The 20,500-nt window shown below is 53.6% G+C and overlaps 2 protein-coding genes across 3 annotated transcripts; both read left to right on the top strand.

Annotated features, from left to right (window-relative positions):
* The first annotated feature begins 9,504 nt into the window (after nt 1–9,504).
* Nucleotides 9,505–11,366, top strand: GNG8 (G protein subunit gamma 8). 2 transcript variants are annotated; one of them, XM_079724235.1, is made up of 3 exons: nt 9,505–9,566; nt 10,820–10,905; nt 11,220–11,366. In XM_079724235.1, exons 2-3 carry the CDS (start codon nt 10,822–10,824, stop codon nt 11,346–11,348), a joined length of 213 nt encoding a protein of 70 aa, XP_079580361.1. In that variant the 5' UTR covers nt 9,505–9,566; nt 10,820–10,821; the 3' UTR covers nt 11,349–11,366. The 2 variants fall into 2 exon arrangements, with proteins under 2 accessions (XP_079580361.1, XP_079580362.1); XM_079724236.1 differs by lacking the exon at nt 9,505–9,566 and having other exon boundaries at nt 10,788–10,905.
* Nucleotides 11,367–18,302: 6,936 nt separating this feature from the next.
* Nucleotides 18,303–20,500, top strand: PTGIR (prostaglandin I2 receptor; the record flags this gene model as incomplete). The annotated part of the gene is made up of 2 exons (XM_079724002.1): nt 18,303–19,070; nt 20,114–20,500. The coding sequence occupies 2 exons, from the start codon at nt 18,303–18,305 to the stop codon at nt 20,498–20,500; spliced, it is 1,155 nt and encodes a 384-aa protein (XP_079580128.1).

The following is a 20,500-nucleotide window of genomic DNA, read 5'->3' as shown; positions in this document are numbered from 1 at the left end:
TCTGTACTATGGGTGTACTATGGTATGCAGCAGGGGTAATTCAGTTTGAATTTCCCCATTTTAATTTAGACACTTAGTCCGTTTGTTCCCCTTCATTTCTCTCACTGAGCCTTCTTATTCCTCCTTTCCATGCCCAGATATGGCCCCCCCTCATTCACAAAGTGCCCCCCTCCATGTCCCTGGACCCTTAGGATACCCCCTTAGCACCCTGGTCAGAGACTCTGTGTCTGACCCAGACGGTGCCTGCAGAGTGCCCTGGGAAGGGAAGGAGCACTGACTTTGGGGTTTTGAGGGTCAAGTAGGAGTTGGTAACACCTGGAAAGAAAGACTCTTTCACCTCCCTCCCTGGACAGATATGGAGGATTGGGGGGTAGAAGAGGGGAAGGAAAATGGCTTCTATCTCCTGGCACCCTCTGTGAGAGGGAGTGGGGGGAGACCAGGATGACCCTCAGTTGTTCCGATCCAGTATTTTTTTTCTTTTTTTAAACTTACTGTATTTATTATGACGATGGTGACTCCCCAGTGCACAGGGGGGCCAGAATCTGTGTGTTTCTCTAACCTCTTTGTAAATAAATGCACAGTGTTACATACGTGGTGGTGGACTCTCCTTCTGTGGCTAAATGGGCTTTTCCTTTGGACTAATATTTATTGAGAAACTACTGTTTGCTTTGGGTATGGTAGTGTCCAGAACCAGACGGCAGATCCCAGGGTAGGTCTCAATAGCATTTTCTTACCATTGAATATTTTACTTCAATGACTCTGACCTTTGGTTGGGTTTTGTTTGGTCATAAATATGGTTTCATAAAAATGGAAATAATAAAGAAATAAAAAACAAAAAAATTTTAAATGGAAATAATATAGGTAAAGGGACAGCCCCAAACGCCTTCTCTCAGAAGTCATCATAATCAGTTTGATGTGCATCCTTGTATGTTTTCCTATATGTGTTTGCATACATATATGAATCTTGTAGCTATATAAATATATGTAACTATATATATGCGTATACATATAGTTATACTCTATATAGGTAAAACTATATATTTACATAAATTGAGCCATATGTATGCATTGTTTATCAATTTTTTTGTTATCTGTGCCTGGAGATTTCTATATGGGAAGGATTTTAATTAATTGAATCTCTGAGGGTTTAGTACTATTTAGCTTTTCTATTTTTTTATTTTATTTGTTTATGCTTTTCTATTTCTTCTTATGTCAGTTTTACTAAGTTGTATTCTAGGGATTTGTTCATTTCATCTAAATTTGCATGATGTATTTTCCTATCTCTGTAGTAGCTACATACGATTCCATGGGGTCGGGGGTACCCATAATCTAACCCTGTTGTCAGCCTCTCAGTTCCTTTGCTATTTTGGACCTTACTGCAGTTATGTCCTTGTACATGCCTCTTTTTTACATATATGTATTTCTGTAGGATCCACTCCTAGAAATAGACTTGCTTGGTCATTACAGTACCATCATTTAAAATTTTTTAATTGACATGGTCACACTTCCTTCCACTGAGACTGCCCTCATTTGAAATTTCCAACAGCAATTTCTGAGATGCCCATTTTTCCACTCCTTCACCAAACAAGAGATGCTATTAATCATTTTCATTTTGCCAATGGGGGGGGCGGAATGGTGTTCTGTTTTAATTAGCATGTCTCCCTACTTTCTTTTTTTAAAAATATTTATTTATTTATTTATTTGGGCTGTGCTGTGTCTCAGTTGTAGCACGCGGGCTTCTTAGTTGAGGCATGCAGGCTTCTTAGCTGCGACATGGGGGCTTCTTAGTTGCAGCATACGGCCTCTTAGTCGCGGCTTGCAGGATCTTAGTTCCCTGACCGGGGATTGAACCGGGGCCACCGCAGTGAAAGTGCTGTGTCCTAACCACTGGACTGCCAAGGAACTCCCAAAGTTATTTTTTAAAGTTTGCGGGAAAAGTCATTGCTTCTCAAGCCCTTGGGAGTATTTGCCCCATCTCTGTTTCATAAAAGGGGCAACTAAAGCCAAAAGGGGAAGGGACTTGTCTAAGGATACACAGGCCGCACAGTGGTCAACATGGTTGAAGTACAGATGGCTGACCTTTCTTCCTTTTTAAGATTTTAGTGCTTAATCATAAAAAGTAACAGCTGACACTCAATGAGCACTTATTTTATATGCCAGACTCTATTCTCAGTGACTCATTTAATCCTCACAATTTCATGGAGGTAGATATGATTATTATGCCCGTTTTACAGATGGAGAAACCGAGGCACAGATCTCTTGAGTAACTTACCTGAAACCAATAAGTAGCAAAGCCAGAATTTAAGTTCAGACTGCCTAAGAGTCCATGCTGTTAGCCATTGCCCTATAAGCCTATTTCTATATGGATCATCTCTAGACGGATACACAAGGAACTGCTCACAGGGATAGGGGCTGAGGGGGGCAGGAGGGGATGTTGACATAATATATATATTTTTTAATTCTATAATTTTTAAAGGTGGTAAGGACTGTGAGGGGAAACTGAGCAGAGATATGACGGAATTGGGGGGGATGGGGGAGGAGAGGAGTTTGTAATTTTAAGTCGAGTGATCAGAGGTGTCTAACTGAGAGGGTGGTATTTGAACACAGACCTGAGGAGGTGGGGGAGTTAGGCTTGTGGATCTCTTGGGGAAGAACCTCCCAGGCAGAGGGGTCAGCCACTGCTGAAGCCAAAACAGTGCCTAGTATGTTGGCAAAATAGCCAGGAATCCAGCATGTCCGGAGCAGTGAGTGAGGGGGAGAAGAGGGGGAGGCGGGGGCAAAGAATGATTGGGACCACCGCGTCCCGTGGGGCCTCGTGGGCCATGGTGAGGAATTTGGGTTTTACTCCTCTGGAGGTGGGAGCCATGGGAGAACTCAGAGCAGAAGAGGGACTTAGGTGTTTTGAGGGGAAGAGGGGGTTAACAGTTCTATGGAAACATAATTCACTACCGTAAAATTCACCCATATAAAATATAGAGCTCAGTGGCTTTTGTTTCTTTATTTTCCTTTCCTTGTGATGAGAGCCTTTAAGATTGACTCTTAGCAACTTTCAGATGTTCAATACAGGATAATCAACTATAGTCACCGTGTTGTACATTCCATCCCATGACACTTATTTTATAACGAAATTTGCTTTTGATCCCCTTCACCCATTTTGCCCATCCCCCCCACCCCTCTGACAACTATCAGTCTGTTCTCTGTACCTGTGAACTTGGTTTTGGTTTTGTTTTTATTTATTTATTTATTTTGCTGAAGGACTGTATTTTAATTATTTTTAATTTTAGTTTTTGTTGAAGTATAGTTGATTTACAGTGTTGTGCCTGTTTTTGTTTTTAGATTCCACGTATGAGACCCTGTGATATTTGTCTTTCTCTGTCTGACTTATGTCACTTGTTGTCCATCCATGTTGTCGCAAATGGCATGATTTCCTTCTTTTTTATGCCTGAATAATATTGCATTACATTCAAATTTTCTTTATTCAGGCACCCATCGATGAACGCTTAGGTCGCTTCTATAAGCTTGGCTATTGTAAGAAATGCTGCAATGAACACAGGGGTGCATATATCCTTTCAAATTAGTGTTTTCATTTTCTTCAGATAAATACTCAGAAGTGGAGTTGCTGGATCATACGGTAGTTCTATTTTTAATTTTTTGAGGAAACTCCATACTGATTTCCATAGTGGCTGCCCCAACTTACATTCCTAACAATAGTGCACAAGGGTTCCTTTTTCTCCGCATCCTCGAAAACATTTGTTATGGCTTGTCTTTTTGATGATGGCCATTCTGATAGGGGTGAGGTGATATCTCATTGTGGCTTTGATTTGCATTTTCCTGGTGATTAGTGATGTTGAGCACCTTTTCATGTACCTGTTGACCATCTGTATGTCTTCTTTGGAAAAATGTCTATTCAGATCCTCTGCCCATTTTTAAATGAGACTTTTTTTTTTGCTATTGAGTTGTATGAGTTCTTTATATATTTTGGATATTAATCCCTTATCCTGTGCATGGTTTGCAAGTATTTTCTCCCTTTCTGTAGGTTGCCCTTTCATTTTGTTGATGACTTCCTTTGCTGTGCAGAAGCTTTTAATTTGATGTAGTCCCACTTGTTTATTTTTGCTTTTGTTGCCTTTGCTTTTAGTGTCAAATCCAAAAAAGCATCTCCAAGACTGATGTCAAGGAGCTTACCGCCTATGTTTTCTTCTAGGACTTTTGTGGTTTCGGGTCTTAGTTTCAAGTATTTAATCCATTTGAATTACTTTTTGTGTATTCTTCTACATGTAGCTGTTCAGTTTTCAGAACACAATTTATTGAAGAGAGCTATCTTTTCTCTATTGTATATTCTTGGCTCCTTTGTTGTAAATTAATTGCCCATGTATGCATGGGTTTATTTCTGGGCTCTCTGTTCTGGTCTATTGATCTATGTGTCTGTTTTTGTACCGGTACCATATTGTTTGTTTGTTTTTTTAATTTTTATTGGCATATAGTTACTTTACAATGTTGTGTTAGTTTCTACTGTACAGCAAAGTGAATCAGCTACACATATACATATATCCCCTCTTTTTTGGATTTCCTTCCCATTTACGTCACCACAGAGCATCGAGTAGAGTTCCCTGTGCTATACAGTAGGTTCTCATTAATTACCTATTTTATACATGGTATCAATAGTGTATATATGTCAATCCCAATCTCCCACTTCATCCCTTCCCCCCTTTTCCCCCTTGGTATCCATACATTTGTTCTCTACGTCTGTGTCTCTGTTTCTGTTTGTAAATAAGATCGTCTATACCAATTTTTTTTCAGATTCCACATATATGCGGTAATATACAGTATTTGTTTTTCTCTTTCTGACTTACTTCACTCTGTATGACAGTCTCTAGGTCCATCCATGTCTCTACAAATGACCTAATTTCGTTCCTTTTTATGGCTGAGTAACATTCCATTGTATATATGTACCACGTCTTCTTTATCCATGCCTCTGTTGATGAACATTTAGGTTGTTTCCGTGTCCTGGCTATTGTAAATAGTGCTGCAATGAACATTGAGGCACATGAGTCTTTTTGAATTATGGTTTTCTCTGGGTATATGCCCAGTAGTGGGATTGCTGGGTCCATATTGTTTTAATTACTATACCTTTGTAATATAGTTTGAAACTAGGGTACATGATGCCTCCAGCTTTGTATTTCTTTCTCAAGATTGCTTTGGCTATTCAGGGTCTTTTGTGATTTCACACACATTTTAGAATTGTTTGTTCTATTTCTGTGAAAAATGCCATTGGAAATTTGATAGAGATTGCGTTGAATCTGTAGATTGCTTTGGGTAGTATGGACATTTTAACAATATTAATTCTTCCAGTCCATGAACACGGGATGTCTTTCCATTTATTTATGTCTTCTTCAATGTCTTTTATCAATGTCTTATCAATGGCTTTTATTCTAGTCACAGAGTTGTGCTGTGACTATACTATCACCACAGTAAATTTCAGAAAATTTCCATCATCCCAAGTAGAAGCTCTGCACCCCTTACTTGTCATCCTCCAGTCTCCCCAGCCCCTGGCAACCACTAATCTACTTTTGTCTCTGTAGAGTTGCCTGTTCTGGACATATAAATGGAATCCTGCAATATGTGGTCTTTTGTAACTGCGTCTTTCACTTAGCATAATGTTTTCAAAGTTCATGCATGTTGTAGCATGTGTCAGTACTTCATTTCTTTTTATTGTCAAATGATAGTCCACTGTTTGGATGTACCACATTTAGTTTATCCATTCATCAGTTGATGGATATTTGGGTTGTTTCCACTTTGGGGCTATTGTGAATAATGCTGCTATGAACATTCATGTACAAGTTTGTGTGTGAACATATGCTTTCATTTCTCTTAGGTAGATACCTAAGAATGGAATTGCTGGGTCATCTGGTAACTCTGTAATCTTTTGAGGAACTGCCAGACTGTTTTCTAAAATGGCAGCATCATTTTATATTCCCACAGCAATGTATGAGGGTTCCAGTTTCGCCATTCTCACTAACCCTTGCTATTATTATCTGGGGACTTTGTTAGAGTCCCTCTGGCTGCTCTGTGAGGAACAGGCTGAGGGAGACAGAGTTAGAAGCTGGAAATCCAGTAAGCAGAGACTATAATAGTCCAAGCTGGAGAGCATGGTGCCTGGACCAGAGTGGGGGCAGCAGAGGAGGTGAAAAGTGACTGGATTGTGGACAGACTTTGAAGATGGAGTTAATTGGATCTGTTGCTAGATCAGTTGTGGGGTGTGAGAAGAGGAGGGGAGTCAAGATTGACCCCAGAGATTTACTATCAACTGAGATGGGTAAGACTGTGGTAGGAGTTTGGCGGGTGGAATTAGGAGCTCAGTTTTGGACCACTGAATTTGAGATACTCTAGACATCCGGGTGGCAGTGTTCAGTAGGGATTGGGTATTCGATACTAGAATTAGTGTTGGCGTTCACTGCACGTTTCTTTCTTTTCTTTTCTTTCTTTCTTAAATATTTTTTTGGCAGTGCCAGGCAGCGTGCGGGATTCTAGTTCCCCGACCAGGGATCGAACCCGTGCCCCTTGCGTTGGAAACGCTGGGTCTTAACCACTGGACGGCCAGGGAAGTCCCACTGCATGTTTCTTGAATAATTAAAGTCAGAACTGAATCCGAATCCAGGGTCTCAGTTTCTCCCTCCAGAAAATGGGGCTAGTAATACCACTGTCATGAGGCTGGGAAATTCCTGTGTAACACAGGGCAGGATTGCACATCTGGAAACTAAGGTTATGCGTAGGGTGGAAAGGTCCGCAACTGGGAAGAGAAATAGAGGTTACCCTCCGTTCAGTGTCCCCCTGTCCGTCTCCCCCGCCCCCAGCCTCTGGCTGCCGTCGGAGAGAGGGAGGGGAGACTGGGTTGTCACCCTGTCTTTCCCTGCTCTAAGCTGCGTTTCCTCCTCGGGGGCTGCCCGGGCCAAAACTGCTGATGGAAACCAGCTGCGGAAGGCGCCGAAGTTCGGCGTACGCCCAGGCCCCTCCCCGGCGCCGGCCGACCCCGCTAAGGGAGGGGGACGGGGGCGCCCTAACTCCCCTCCGCTCTTCCGCAGCCGGGCCCGGGGCCCTGGCACGTCCGGCGCGCCTGATGCTTTCCAGATGTGAGCCTGGTTCCCCTCCCCCACCTGGCCCCGTTGCTCCCGCGGGGTAGGAGGGAGGGGAGCTAGAGTCCGATACCCCCCTATCAAATCGCTACCAGGGACCCCGGCCCGTATCCCCTCCCGGCAGGTCTCGTTTCCCTGTTCAAGCGGTAAAAACCGAATTGGGATGGGCTGGGTGCAGTAGAGACGAGGCTCTCCCCCACCTCCACCTCTTCCCCGGGCTCTGCCTCAGCCCCTCCCGCAGCCCACTCGGGCGACACGCCGCAGCCAGGCCGCGCCCCTACCGACCCGCCCCCCGAACACTCCCCTTATAAACCCCGCCCCGAACCACCACGCCCCTTTGGCTGCCCGGAGGTCAGGCCCCGAGGTCAGGTCCCTCGGACGCGCCTCCGCCTTCAGGTCCCCTGCGGAGGGCGCGGTCTGAGTTGTCTGTCTCTCTACCCCGCTCTGTTTTGTGTCTCTGGGTGTCTGTGTTTCTCGGTCACTATTTCTGTCTCTGTACTTTTCTGTGTGTCTCTCCTGTACCCTGTACGTCTCTATGTCTGTCTCTCTCTGCAACCCTCTGCCTGTCTCTGTCACTCTTTGTCCCTACTTCTCTATCTCTCCAAATTCCCGTCTCTGAGTCCCTATCTCTCTCTGCCTCTGTCTCTCCCTGCGTCTCTCTCTCCCTCTCTGAATTTCTGTGTCCCAGTCCATCTTCAATGATCTCCCTCTAGCTGCCTCCACCTTTCTGTGTCTCTTTCCCGCGTCTGCATGCCTAGCCGGACAGCGGGGGCGCCTTGCCCTCAGGGTTTCCACGGCCTCCTACGGCTTTGGCGCCGGCAGGGTGGACAGCTCGGCGGGCCGCGGGCGCCCCCGTGTGGCCCGCAGGGGGCTGTAAGGAGAGGACCGCAGGCTGAGGGCGCGCGCCCGCACGGGTGTGCCTGGAGCAGAACACTGTGGCCGCCCGTGGGTGACACCGGGAGGTAGTGTGTGACGCCAAGAGACTCACTGTGTGAGTGTGTGCTGCTTGAGATCGCGCGTGACGCCAGAGGTTGTGTGTGGCTGTGTGACCTTCTGAGATTTTCTGTGACAACCAGAAACAGGGTGTGACTGTGTGAAATCGTGTTTTACACCGAGACGTTGTGTGTGACAGTGTATGTGAGGTGACCGAGATGACCTATAGGTGACTGTGTGTGACACCGTGAGGCTGGGTGTCCCTGAGACACTATTTGGGGGATGTTTGTGACATCGAGAAGCCATACGTGAGCAAGAGATCGTGTGTGACAGTGTGCCTGCCACATGGTAAGGACAGGAGAGTTGTGTGTGTGAGAGAGGGCGAGAGTGAGTGAGTGTGATCCGCCAAGTAATGATGTGAGAAGCAGTGTGAGAGGCCCCGGGGGCCGGGGAGCTGGGTGTGAGAGAGTGACCATGTGAGTGTGAGAGAGGATGTGTCAGCCACACTGATGACGTATGAGAAGCTGGGTGGGACTGTGTGTAACACAGATCGTGTGGGACACTGAGACTGGCCCAGTGTCATGACGGTGCATTCGAGAGTGTTCAAGCATCCTGGGCACTCAGATGGGTGTACGAGAGAAACCTCGTGTGTGTAAGTGTACGTGTGTGACACCAGGAGATTGCGGTGTGAGGGCGACAGCTGTGTGTGACACATTGCGTAAGGCTCGGCATGACACCTTGACAGATTGTGTGCGATCCTGTGCGGAGCTGTGTGTGTATACTTGACACTCTTGAGTTGTGTAAGATGTCACCAGTGAGGATGGGCCAGACTCGGAGAGACTGTGAGGGACCGTGTGACGTTTTGAGAGGCTGTGTGACTGTGGCGCTCTGGGAGGTTGTGTGTTGAGCACAGCTGGTTCAGGAGACCGTGTGCAGCGCTGTGTGACACAGCGCGATATTGTGCATCTCTCTGCCAGGGACAGTGAGTGTGAGTCCGCTTGCTGAGAGGGGTCGTCTGGGATGGGGTGACACTGAGGTGGGGATATGACAGGGTGGCAGGGCATATGTAATGGAGTGAGAGGCTGGGACCCACGGGAGAGATTTGTGTGACTGTGGAATAAATGCAGCAGAGCATGGGGCACATCTTGAGAGACTGTCTTTACCTGTGAGTGTGTGTATGTGTGTGTGTGTGTGTGTGCGAGAGAGAGAGAAAGAGAGAGAGAGAGATTGAGAGGGGAGACTGCGAGAGAGATAGAGGGAGAGAGAGAGGCACGGAAACACAAAGACAAAGAGGGGGACGGACAGACATAACAAGAGGACCCAGAGAGACAGAGGCGAGGCAGCGAGGGCGAAGGGGATGGTGGTGGCAGTGGCAGGAGGAGGCGGGTCCTCAGGGACTGTGCCCCAGGAGAGGGGGCGGGGCAGGGCTGAGGGGGGGACCCAGACGCTGCTTCCCAGCCTCTGCCACCCGCGCGCCATCCCAGCCCTGAGCAGCAACAGGTAGGAGGCTCCGGTCTCGGCCCCGCCAGCTAGTTCCTCTGCCTGGGAATGAATGGATGCGTGAGTGAATGAATGACTTTACACTTCTGCATCTCCATCAGCCCGTCTGTCCCTCTGTCCCTCCATGTGCCCATCTCAGTCCCCCTTCGTCTCTCCATCTCTCCTCCTGCCCTTCCACTTCCTTCTCTCTGTCCCTCTGCCCCTCCTCTCCTCTGTCCCTTTATCTCCTCTGTGCCTCTCTCCCCCCCTCCTCGCTGTCCCTCCCTCTCCCGCTCCATTTGCCCCTCGCTCTCCTCTCCCACTCCATCACTCCATCCCGCCCCAACCCTTCCATCTCCCCTTCTCTACCCTCCCTCGGTCCCTGCGTCCCCTCTGTGCTTCCCTCCCCCGATCACTCTGGCCCTTTCTTTACCCCTCTATCGGTCTCCCTCTCTCTCTGCTCCCTCCATCACTCCGTCCCTCCCATCTCTCCATCTTTCTATCCTTCCTCAGTCTCTTTATTCCCCCTGTGCCTCAGTCTCTGCCTCTGTCGTTTTGTCTCTTCCTCTGCCCCTCTCCCACTCACGGCTGGGTTGCCCCCCTCTCCAGCCCTCTCTCCGGCTGCTAATGAGCAAGAGAAGCCTTTGAGGTGGCCAGAGCTGGGGTGGGGGGGTCCCCGAGGGGGGCGGAGGGGGCAGCTGCTGCGAAGGCCCTAATGAGGCCCCCTCTGGGCCCCTCCCGCCGTGATCTTAATTCCTCCTTCTCCCTGGAGAACCGCTAATTGGCCTGGGGAGGGACCCCTCCTGGCTCATGCTCTATCCCTGGGAGGTGAAGACACCTGGATCCCTGGATCTTGATCCAACACCTGTGGCCCTGACCTTCTGTCCCTCCCTCCACCTGCCTCTCAGCCTCCCATCTGTGCTTCCCTCCCGGCTTCCCTCTCCTCTCTGTGTTCCTCCCTCCACCTGACTCTAGGTACCCCATCCGTGCACCCCTCCATCCCTCCACTTGCCCCTCTCCTCTCTGTTCATCTGTCCCTCTTTCGGCCGGCTTCTTGGTCCCCCATCTGCGCAGATCTTCATCTCTCCCCTTTTCTTCTGTTGTCCAGTCCCTTCCTCCACCTTCCTCTGGGCACCCCTTTCGTGCGCCCTTCCACGCACGCCCCTGTTACTGGGTCCCATCACCACCGCCATCCCTATCTGGGGACCCAGCTTTGCCCTAGCCTGCCCCTCCGCCCCGACTCCCGCCGGCTTTTAACCCTGTCCCCGCCGCAGCCATGTCCAACAACATGGCCAAGATAGCGGAGGCCCGTAAGACGGTGGAACAGCTGAAGCTGGAGGTGAACATCGACCGTATGAAGGTGCTGGGTCGGGGTGGGGAGGAAGGCGGGGGCTCCGGGGCTGGGGTTTGGACCGCTCAGTGTTGGGAGTGGGGCCGGGAGCCGTGGAGAGATCCCCTTCGGAACCGGACAGAACCCGGGGAGGGGGCCTAGGCAAGGGGGCGGAGCCCAATAAGGGACGTGGCCAGAGCTAAGGCGGGGCCCAAGGGCGGGCCCGGGTAATGGGAGCGGTCCGGACAAGGGGGCGGGGTCTGATAAGGGGCGGGCCTGACCCGAGGAGGGGCCCAGGCAAAGGGCGGGGCGGGGCGCGAACATCTCCACCCGGGTGCCCGCAGGTGTCACAGGCGGCGGCCGAGCTCCTGGCCTTCTGCGAGACTCACGCCAAAGACGACCCGTTGGTGACGCCGGTACCCGCCGCAGAGAACCCCTTCCGCGACAAGCGCCTCTTTTGCGTCCTGCTCTGAGCCCTCCCGACCGCTTACCCTCCCCTGTCAAAGTATGAATCCAATAAACGTGGTGACAGTGGTGGTGCCTGTGCTTTCGGGGAAACTGAGGCACGCGCAGAGCTTGGGGCCACCGTAGGGGAGCCGGTGTCCCGTCTCACCCCTTCTGAGTGTGTGTGGAGCGTCTGGCGGGGCGTGAGGTTATGCGGGGTTTGTGGATGCGGAGGCGGTAGGGGAGGAAATGAGCGCTCCTGGCTCTGGCCTCCACAGAGTGTTCCGCGATCCTGAATTTATTTAATCGACCCAGCAGCCTCAGAAAGCAGCTGGCTACTTGTATGACACCCATTTTACAGATGAGGAAACTGAGCCAAAGTTGGCTAGGAGATAATGGGGTGAAGACTGGACTCCAGCGCTACCTGAACCTCTCAGCTGGCCTCTCTTCTCTCCTCCCTCCTGAGTTGGAGGTTCTTAGAATCCCCAGTGTCCACCTTTCTCATCCCCTGAATGACTCCACCCCCTTTTTCCACATCTGCTTAGTCCCTGACACAGGCCCCCATCTCCTTAAGCACTGAACTTTTCTCTGTTCATTTATTCATTCTTCCAAACACTGCTGGCCCTGTGCTGGTTGAAACTGGGGACACGGCCGTGACTGAGACAGTCCTGGCCCTGGGCTTCTGGGGCTCAGAATTCAGTGGGAGAGACAGACCTGTCCCCAGATAGTGATGATTCAGAGTGGGCAAGGCTGGGATGGGGGAATTCAGAGGGAATGCCTGACTCAGCTTGAAGGTCAGGGAGGGCTTCCTGGAGGAGGGAACATCTGAGCTGGGACATGGTGATAATAAAACTTGGGGACCCAGGGAACTTCCCTGGCAGTCCTGTGGTTAGGACTCTGTGCTTCCACTGCAGGGGTCACGGGTTCAATCCCTCGTCGGGGGAACTAAGATCCCGCATGCCGCGGGGATCCAGAGAAGAGAGATGTGTGGCTATGGGAGAGAAATTAGTGTATGCATTCCTCCTGATTTCCTTTGTTCTGGGGACACAGGTGACTGTGACAGCCCTGGTTCCTGTCCTGTGTTTCCCACTTCACACATTGGTGGTCTGCAGGACCTATATAGCCTGCAGTTATATAAGAGTATTTCACATAAAAGTCCATATTTCTCGCTTCTTCCATTTGGAAGGGCTGGTGACCTCAGACCTGCCCAACCCTGCAGAGTGACCAGAGGCTATGAGATGGGCCCTGGGCCTTCTAGTTTGCCAAAGTCCCCACCATACCTTATTGTCTCCCAGTTAAGGAGGCTGAGAGTCAGTTACTATTTATCACAGAGCCTGTGCTGAAGGCTTCTTACAGAGGAATGAAGAGAAAGGTAAAATATCTTGAACCCATGTCTCTGTTGAAAATAAAGAAATGCAGACTGGACTTCCCTGGTGGCACAGTGGGTAAGAATCCGCCTGCCAATGCAGGGGACATGCGTTCCAGCCCTGGTCCAGGAAGATCCCACGTGCCGCGAAGCAGCAACTAAGCCCATGTGCCACAACTACTGAACCTGCGCTCTAGAGCCCGCGAGACACAACTACTGAGCCCACGTGCCACAACTACTGAAGCCTGTGAGCCTAGAGCCTGTGCTCCACAACAAGAGGAGCCACTGCAATGAGAAGCCCGCGCACTGCAGCGAAGAGTAGCCCCCACTCGCCACAACTAGAGAAAGCCCAAGCGCAGCAGCGAAGACCCAATGCAGCCAACAATAAATAAATTAATTTTAAAAAAGAAAAAGAAATGCAGACTGGGTGACCTGTGGGCTTGGTTAATTATTTTACCTGGTTGGTCCAAGGGCCACTGAGTTTGCAACCTCTCCCCTCTCCTCACTCTCTCTTGTCTTGAGACTGCATCCTGGATCTGGATGAAGATGGCTCACCAGGCCTCCCCTCCCCAGAGAGGGACTGTGCCTGCGTCTGGCAAGTGCTCCATTATTTACATTGGATTAGGGTCCCCTGGGTCCCAACTCTGAGCTTCCTGTTGAATTGAGGCAAGAGAAGCTGTAATTATATCTCCCTCCTGTCTCCTACCTCTCAGCCGGCTCCGGTCTGGTTGCATCATGTCTGTGGGAGCCCCGGGGGAGATGGGGGACAGAAAGGGCCAAGGATGAGCTCAGGGCGGAGAGTGGAGGGAGGAGGGATGCTGGGAGGGAAGTTGCCAGAAGGATTCTGGAATTTCACAGACCCAGCATCCTTGCATCTTAGAACCTGAAATGCAAAGGAATCTAGAATCCCAGGAACTTGGAGGGCTGGACTTCTGGAGTCTTTGACCAGTGCCGGGCCAGGATGCTGGGGTCCAGCCCCCTTGTCGGGCTAGGATTCCAGAGCTCGGCACTTCAGGAGTGTAAGGATTTCTTGAGCCTGGACTGTTGGGATTTAGATCCTTTGAGCCCTGGGATCTTGGAGCTGGTCTCGGGGAATGGAAGCTGGGGAGAAGCAAGTGGGGCTGGCTGACCTGGTGGGGGGCAGGGAGTGGGAGGAAATGTCTGCCTGGAGAAGGAGGGGGGCTGGGTGAGCCTGCACCCAGACTGAGGCTGGGAGGGAGGAGAAGCCAGAAGGGAGAAGCCAGAGCAGGTCCTGGGTGACCACCCTGCAAACCAGATAACCTCATTAGCGGGTACGACTCCGTAGCACCCGCTTCTGGTTACCCGCTGCTCTTTCCTGCCACCCCCACCTCTGAAGTCAGCTCCGGGGTCAGGCCCAGGCTAGAGTCAGAGCCAGGCCAAGAGGCAGAGAAGCGAATGCCTGGGGTAGTGCTTGCGCCCAGCAGTTCTCTCCCACTTCACCCCAAACCCCAGGGCTGGGGGCTGCGCCACCCAGCTGTCCTCCTTCCACACCCCACCCCTGTGCTTGGCACTGAGGGAACGGGGGTAAGGGGTGGGACAGCCCAGAGCCAGAAGGAGCCAGAATCATGGGCATCAATTATTGGGAGTCTGGTTTCACAAGCCCCATCTCCCTTAGTTCTCACGGTAGCCCCCAAAAGACTCTGTTTACCCCCATTTTACAGACATGGAAGAGCGGCATGGAGAAGTGATGTCACCTGGTCAGTTGGGGCTTGAGGATGGAGTGGGAGAAGTCGATGGATGACTCCAGGAGGGACTGGAGGGGTTCAGAGGGGGCTTTGAAGGACAGAAATGAGGGGACCTCAGGTGAGGTGCACGGCCCAGGCAAAGGTGGGAAAGGAGCAACAGAGCAGGGACACCAGGAGCCGGAGAGGGAAACAGCGGCCAGTAGGTAGGCAAGGGCCCATTGGTGGTGGAGAAAAGGGCGGTGGGCAGAGAAAATTGGCCTCTAGCTGGAGCGGCTGGGACCTGCTAAGGAAGGATGGGTCAGGATGGACACACAGCGGCTTCTCACAGCAGTGAGTGGGCACAGGTGACAGGCGGGCCTGGCAGGCATGAGCAGCTGGTGGCGTGTGTGTGGGGTACGTGGTGAGGCCAGCTTCCTCCCAGGGCAGGGCCAGAAGGACAGAAAACCAGGAAGCCAGGAGAGGGTCGGGCGCAGGGCCGGCTGGCATCTTAGGTCAGGCAGGCCTGGGCAGGCAGCAGGAGGTGCTGGCCGGCAGGTGTGGAAGAGCCCATCCCGGTCCCATTTCCTGGCCTGGTTGGTGCTTGCCCTCTTGAGGACACCCGCCCAGATGGAATGACTCAGCTGAGGGCCTGTCCAGGCTCCAGCTATGACCTTCCTCTCCCATCACTTGTCGCACGCCACTTGGGACCGCGCCCCCATCGGATGGTGCCCCCTGAGCCCCTCTGCGCCCCCAGCCCTTGGCACACGGTGAGAGGGTTAGGGTTCGCTGAATGAATAACAACACCAACGGTAGCTGTTTGAGGACTTCCTAGAGGCAGGCAGGGTGAACTCCGTCTCTAACCTTCCAGCAACATCCCAAGGGCATGGCAGCCATTTGATGAAGAACATCGAGGCTTAGAGACCCACGTGGGCCAACACAGCCATAAAGAAGCAGGTGGGCCCCAATAAACAGACACGCATGGACGCACTGGTAGACACAGATGCACAAAGAGACCTTAGAGGAAAGAATGCCCTCCACTGACACACACACACACACACACACACACACACACACACACATCACACTCACTATGCTGATACGATGCTCGCTTAGGTCACACAAGTCCACACATGAAGTTCACACATCCACAGTCCCTAGCACACCCCCTCTCAGGTACCCGCTCTTCCCCCGCTCCCAGTGCTGTGTGTCCATTTCCAGTTGTCTCTGGGCTGTCCTCTCTCTTCTGTGGCACTGCCCCCGGGTCCCTCTGGGGAGGCCTGACTCGTGGCAGGGGGAGGGCGCTGACTCACCCATCCAGAGCAGTTCCTTCCCACAGCTCTTCCCGCCCCCAGAAGTCACGCCACCCCCAGCCCAGCCCAGCTGGGGTGACCTCTCACCCCAGGGCACCCGGGTGGAAGGGGAACGCTTTGTGCCCTTGTCGTGGGGTGAGCGTGTCCAACACAAGCATGGACCCCAGGGACCCTTAGTCCTCTCCTTAGGAATGAGTTACAGTTGCCACCTCTCCTGCCTGCTCTGGAGCACAGAACTGATGCCAGGGTCGCCAGGGCTCCCAGCCCCCAGCGGCAAAGGTGGGGAAACTGAGGCCTGGGGGTGCGCCTGTGTGAGGCCCCGCTGAGCATGGGAGCAGCGTGGACTTCCTGGACGCTCAGCAGTGCCTGTTGGGGGCAGGAAGCCAGTGGAGGGAAGTTCCAGGAACCAGAGCTCCACCCCCACCTCCCCCAGCACTCCTGCAACATCCCTGATGCAGAGAGAGGACGCAAGTCTGCCAGGCATCATCCTTCATTAATATGATAGAACTTCCTGAGTTCCGTCTGCTCTGCCAGGGATCGCAGAGAGTGAGGGCGGTACCACGTGGCCAGGAGGCCGGAGACACACACACACAGGCACCCTCAGAGTGGGGCTGAGTGGTCATTCTCGGAGCCCCTGGCGTGGCTGGAGCTGGGGCATCCATCCTGGAGGAAGCTGGGGGTGCCAGCTGGGCATGGGTGATAGGGAGATAGAGGAGGGGGAGGGGGGAGGGGATTGTGGTCACGGAGGCGGGGGTGGCATGGCGACGGAGAGGGGAAGTCTGTAGCTGCCCAACGTCCAGTCCTTGGGGTCAGGAGCATCCTTCCTGGCCTTGGATGGGATACAGTATGTACACAGGCTCTCTCCTTGTTACAAAGAAGGGTCTGGGATGGGCCACTGGCCATGATCGGCCACCAGGCCCATGAAGCCCATTGTACAGATTAGGAAACTGAGGTCCACTGGCTTCCCATCCTGGCCTGGGACTATCCCATAGCAAGGAGGTGGTCGAATTGGGACAGAAACTCCAGTCAAATGGAGTGAGATCTTGAATTTGTCATCTCTGCACTTAAACTGACTCCCTGAAAGCTAAGAGGTGTCTGAGAAGGTCTCTGAGGTCCCATCTGGCCCTTATGGGTTGGGAGGCTGCATGGGAAGCCATGGGCTCAGTGGCAACAGGGACTGGTGACCGCTGTGCTGGCATCTGGGACACACAGGCTGCTCACACTGGCTGGAGGGTGGCGGCTCTGCGGCTGGTGATTTGTTTGTGAGGAGTGGGAGGAATTAAGGAACGGCAGTGTTGGAGCCCTGGACGGCTGTCTGTGGCTAAAATATTATTCCTTGAAGTCAAGGTCACCAGAGCTTGGCCTGAGGCCTGGGAGTGCTAGGGTGAGAGGCAAGAGGGCGGGAGGGTGCTCCCTTTGATACTGAGCAGTGGAAATCCTGGCGGGGGGGGGGGCGGTCCCATACCAGCAGATGCCAAGTCTCTCCTCGCCCCACACCCCCTCCCCAGGGCTCATGGAAGGAGTGAACTGTGTCCAGGGAAAAGAAACCTCAGTTGTGCCTGGAAAACACTGCATCAGGCAGGAATTTCCTGGTCATTTCTCAATCCTTGGGCAATGTTCTAACCCCAGGGGGCCTGAGCCCAGAATAGATGCCAGAAGCCACCCCAGACAGCCTTGCAGACTGGTCGGCTGTGCCCCTCAGGTCCCACCCGGGTCCTTGCTGGCAAGCTCCCAACTCCAGGGTGATGATGACTCAGGTGATCCCCACCTGGGCCGACGCTGGGAAGGGAAGAAAGCTGGCAGAGTCCTGAGTGTGCGAGGTGGCAGGTGGCTCGGTGATGGGGACCGTGAGAGGACACAGGGAGGGGGAGGGGGAGGTGGGAGGCGGGAGATGGATGTCTTGGGGAGAGGGCACGGAGGGAGCGTGCCAGGGAAGGCGGGACGGAGGCCAGGGCCCTCTGGAGAAAGCAGAGGGCGGGGAACGTGGGGCAGAGAGAGGAAATGAAAAAGCCGGGGTGAGCAGGCAAGATGAGTAGGAAGGGAGGGAGGAGGGAGGGAAGTAGGGAGAAGCTGACACTCGGAGAAGGACCCAGCGAGCACGACCCCGAGAAGGAGCGGGGGGTGGGGGGGGACAGAGGAGGAGCTGAGAGAGACCGCAGAGGTGCAGTGAGGAGGGGCTCGGAAAGCAGAAACGCAGAGCAGGGAATAGACGGCTGTCGGGAGAGAGGGAGGGAGGGAGGGAGGGAGGCAGAGGGTGGACCAGGGAGGGGACAGAGACACAGCAAGAGACAGAGACAGAGAAGGAAAGAACCAGGGGCTTGAAGAGGAAAAGACTAGACGGAGAGACAGATGTAGGGAAGGAGAGAAATAGGGGAAAGAGAGAGAGAGAGTCCGGGAGTCTGGGGAAGACAGAGGGGAGAGAAATAGAAATAGCCAGCCAGTCGCACAACAAGAATTGCGGTGGGTTGACTGGGACCCTCCCTTCCCCCGACCTCCAACTGCAGCGAGGACCCAGGGGAGGGAGCGCGGTGGTGGGCGTCGCAGGGCCGGATCCGGCTCCCCTCCGTCGCCACCTCCCACCCCGGGGACCCCTCCGGCCCGGGCGGCCGCCGGAGGCCGGGGATGGCGGATTCGTGCCGGAACCTCACGTACGTGCGGGACTCGGTGGGCCCGGCCACCAGCGCCCTGATGTTCGTGGCGGGCGTGGTGGGCAACGGGCTGGCGCTGGGCATCTTGGGGGCGCGGCGACGGTCACGCCCCTCGGCCTTCGCGGTGCTGGTCACCGGGCTGGCGGTCACCGACCTGCTGGGCACGTGCTTCCTGAGTCCAGCGGTGTTCGCGGCCTACGCCCGCAACAGCTCGCTGCTGGGCCTGGCCCGGGGCCGCCCGGCGCTGTGCGATGCCTTCGCCTTCGCCATGACCTTCTTCGGCCTGGCCTCCACGCTCATCCTCTTCGCCATGGCCGTGGAGCGCTGCCTGGCGCTCAGCCACCCCTACCGCTACGCCCAGCTGGACGGGCCGCGCCGCGCCCGCCTGGCGCTGCCCGCCATCTACGCCTTCTGCACCGTCTTCTGCTCGCTGCCCCTGCTGGGCCTGGGCCAACACCAGCAGTACTGCCCGGGCAGCTGGTGCTTCATCCGTATGCGCTCGGCCGAGCTGGGCGGCTGCGCATTCTCGCTGGCCTACGCCAGCCTCGTGGCCCTGCTGGTGGCCGCCATCATCCTCTGCAACGGCTCGGTCACCCTCAGCCTCTGCCGCATGTACCGCCAACAGAGGCGCCACCATGGCTCGCTGGTCCCCAGCCCCCGGGCGGGCGAAGACGAGGTTGACCACCTGATTCTGCTGGCCCTCATGACGGGCATCATGGCCGTGTGCTCCCTGCCTCTCACGGTGAGTCCCCTCGGCAGATCGGGGTGGGCGGTGGGGAGGAAGGCAGAGCCCAGCGCCATCCTCCATCGTTTGTACCCATTTCACAGATGGGGAAACTGAGACCCGAAGAGATGAGAGGCTTTGTCCAGGGTCAAACAACTCCCAACTTGCTGGAGAAGTCTCCCCATTTGCTTCTGTCCCATTTGACCCCTTCTGACCCTTGTCTCCCGCTTCCACATCTCTAGCCCCCCAACCCTACCAATTCCACCCCCCACCAACCTTCTCCTACCCCTACAATGATAATAAGATCCGCCATTCATTGCTCTCTGTCCACCCTGTGCTCAGTGGTTTAGAAATCCTTTCTCCGATAATCTCCAAAATGATCTTATGCATCTATTCCACAAGCATTTAGCAAGAAATGTGACGAAGTCTCTGCCCTGTCACCATTTTTACAGAGGAGGGGTGATGATGTCTTTTGCCCATGATCACACAGAGGCAGGTCTGCACCCTGGGCTCCTCTGATGCCAGAGTCCGATCTCCCCGCCACCATGCTCCCCACTTCCCCAGCCCCACCCATGGGTCTGCCCTTGGCATCTCCTGGCCTGGCCCCTTTCCTGCAGGAACTCCTGCCCTGCCCCTCCCAAATTGCAGCAGGGCCAACCCTGGTCCTGTGGCACCCAGTCATCCTGTCTATGCTCTGGGCCTCGGTTTCTCCTTCTGTAAAACGCAAGGGCTGGGCTAGATCTGAGGGTCGTCAAACCTTTGGGGGGTTACAGAGGACTGAGAAGCTGGACACACACAGACACAGCCCCGGGACCCAGCCCTACTGCCCCATCTCTCCCCCTCTAGGGCTTTGCTGGCTGTCTCCTGGGGCTTTCTCTCCCTCTGCTCCCCGGAGGCACTTGTTTGTTAGTTTTCATCTTATCTTATTTCCTTTCCCTTCCAACAGGCCACCCCTCCCTCATTTCTGCCAGTGAGCAAGTGGGGGGAGGGGACCGAGGGTGGGGTGGGGGTGGGGGCAGAGAACTCGTGGGTGCTGCTTGACACCCTCACTCTGCCCTCAGATCCACGGCTTCACCCAGGCCATCGCCCCGGACAGCAGTGAGATGGGGGACCTCCTCGCTTTCCGTTTCAATGCCTTCAACCCCATCCTGGATCCCTGGGTCTTCATCCTTTTCCGCAAGGCTGTCTTCCAGCGGCTCAAGCTCTGGTTCTGTGGCTTGTGCCCGAGACCTGGCCAGGACGACTTGCAGACGTCCCTCTCCCAGCCGGCCTCGGGGAGGAAGGGCTCAAGGGCCCCCACTGCTCTCGGGGGGAAGGATGGGAGCTGGGTGCATATGTCAGCCCGGGGCGAGGGTCAGGGAGCACCCTTGCCTGTCCTACAGCCATCCAGCAGCTCCGTGGGAACACCGTCCAAAGTGGGGTCCGAGACAGCCTGCTCCCTCTGCTGA

Source organism: Hyperoodon ampullatus, assembly GCF_949752795.1.
Source record: "Hyperoodon ampullatus genome assembly, chromosome: 18".
Taxonomy (NCBI): domain Eukaryota; kingdom Metazoa; phylum Chordata; class Mammalia; order Artiodactyla; family Ziphiidae; genus Hyperoodon; species Hyperoodon ampullatus.
The sequence above is the reverse complement of the archived record's forward strand: the minus strand, read 5'-3'. Positions and strand labels throughout refer to the sequence as shown.

Excerpts from the sequence above, each read along its gene's own strand:
- GNG8 (XM_079724235.1), top strand. The coding sequence starts at position 10,822 with ATGTCCAACAACATGGCCAAGATAGCGGAGGCCCGTAAGACGGTGGAA. Across the intron at positions 10,906-11,219 it reads TGAACATCGACCGTATGAAG|GTGTCACAGGCGGCGGCCGA; the intron begins GTGCTGGGTCGG and ends GGGTGCCCGCAG.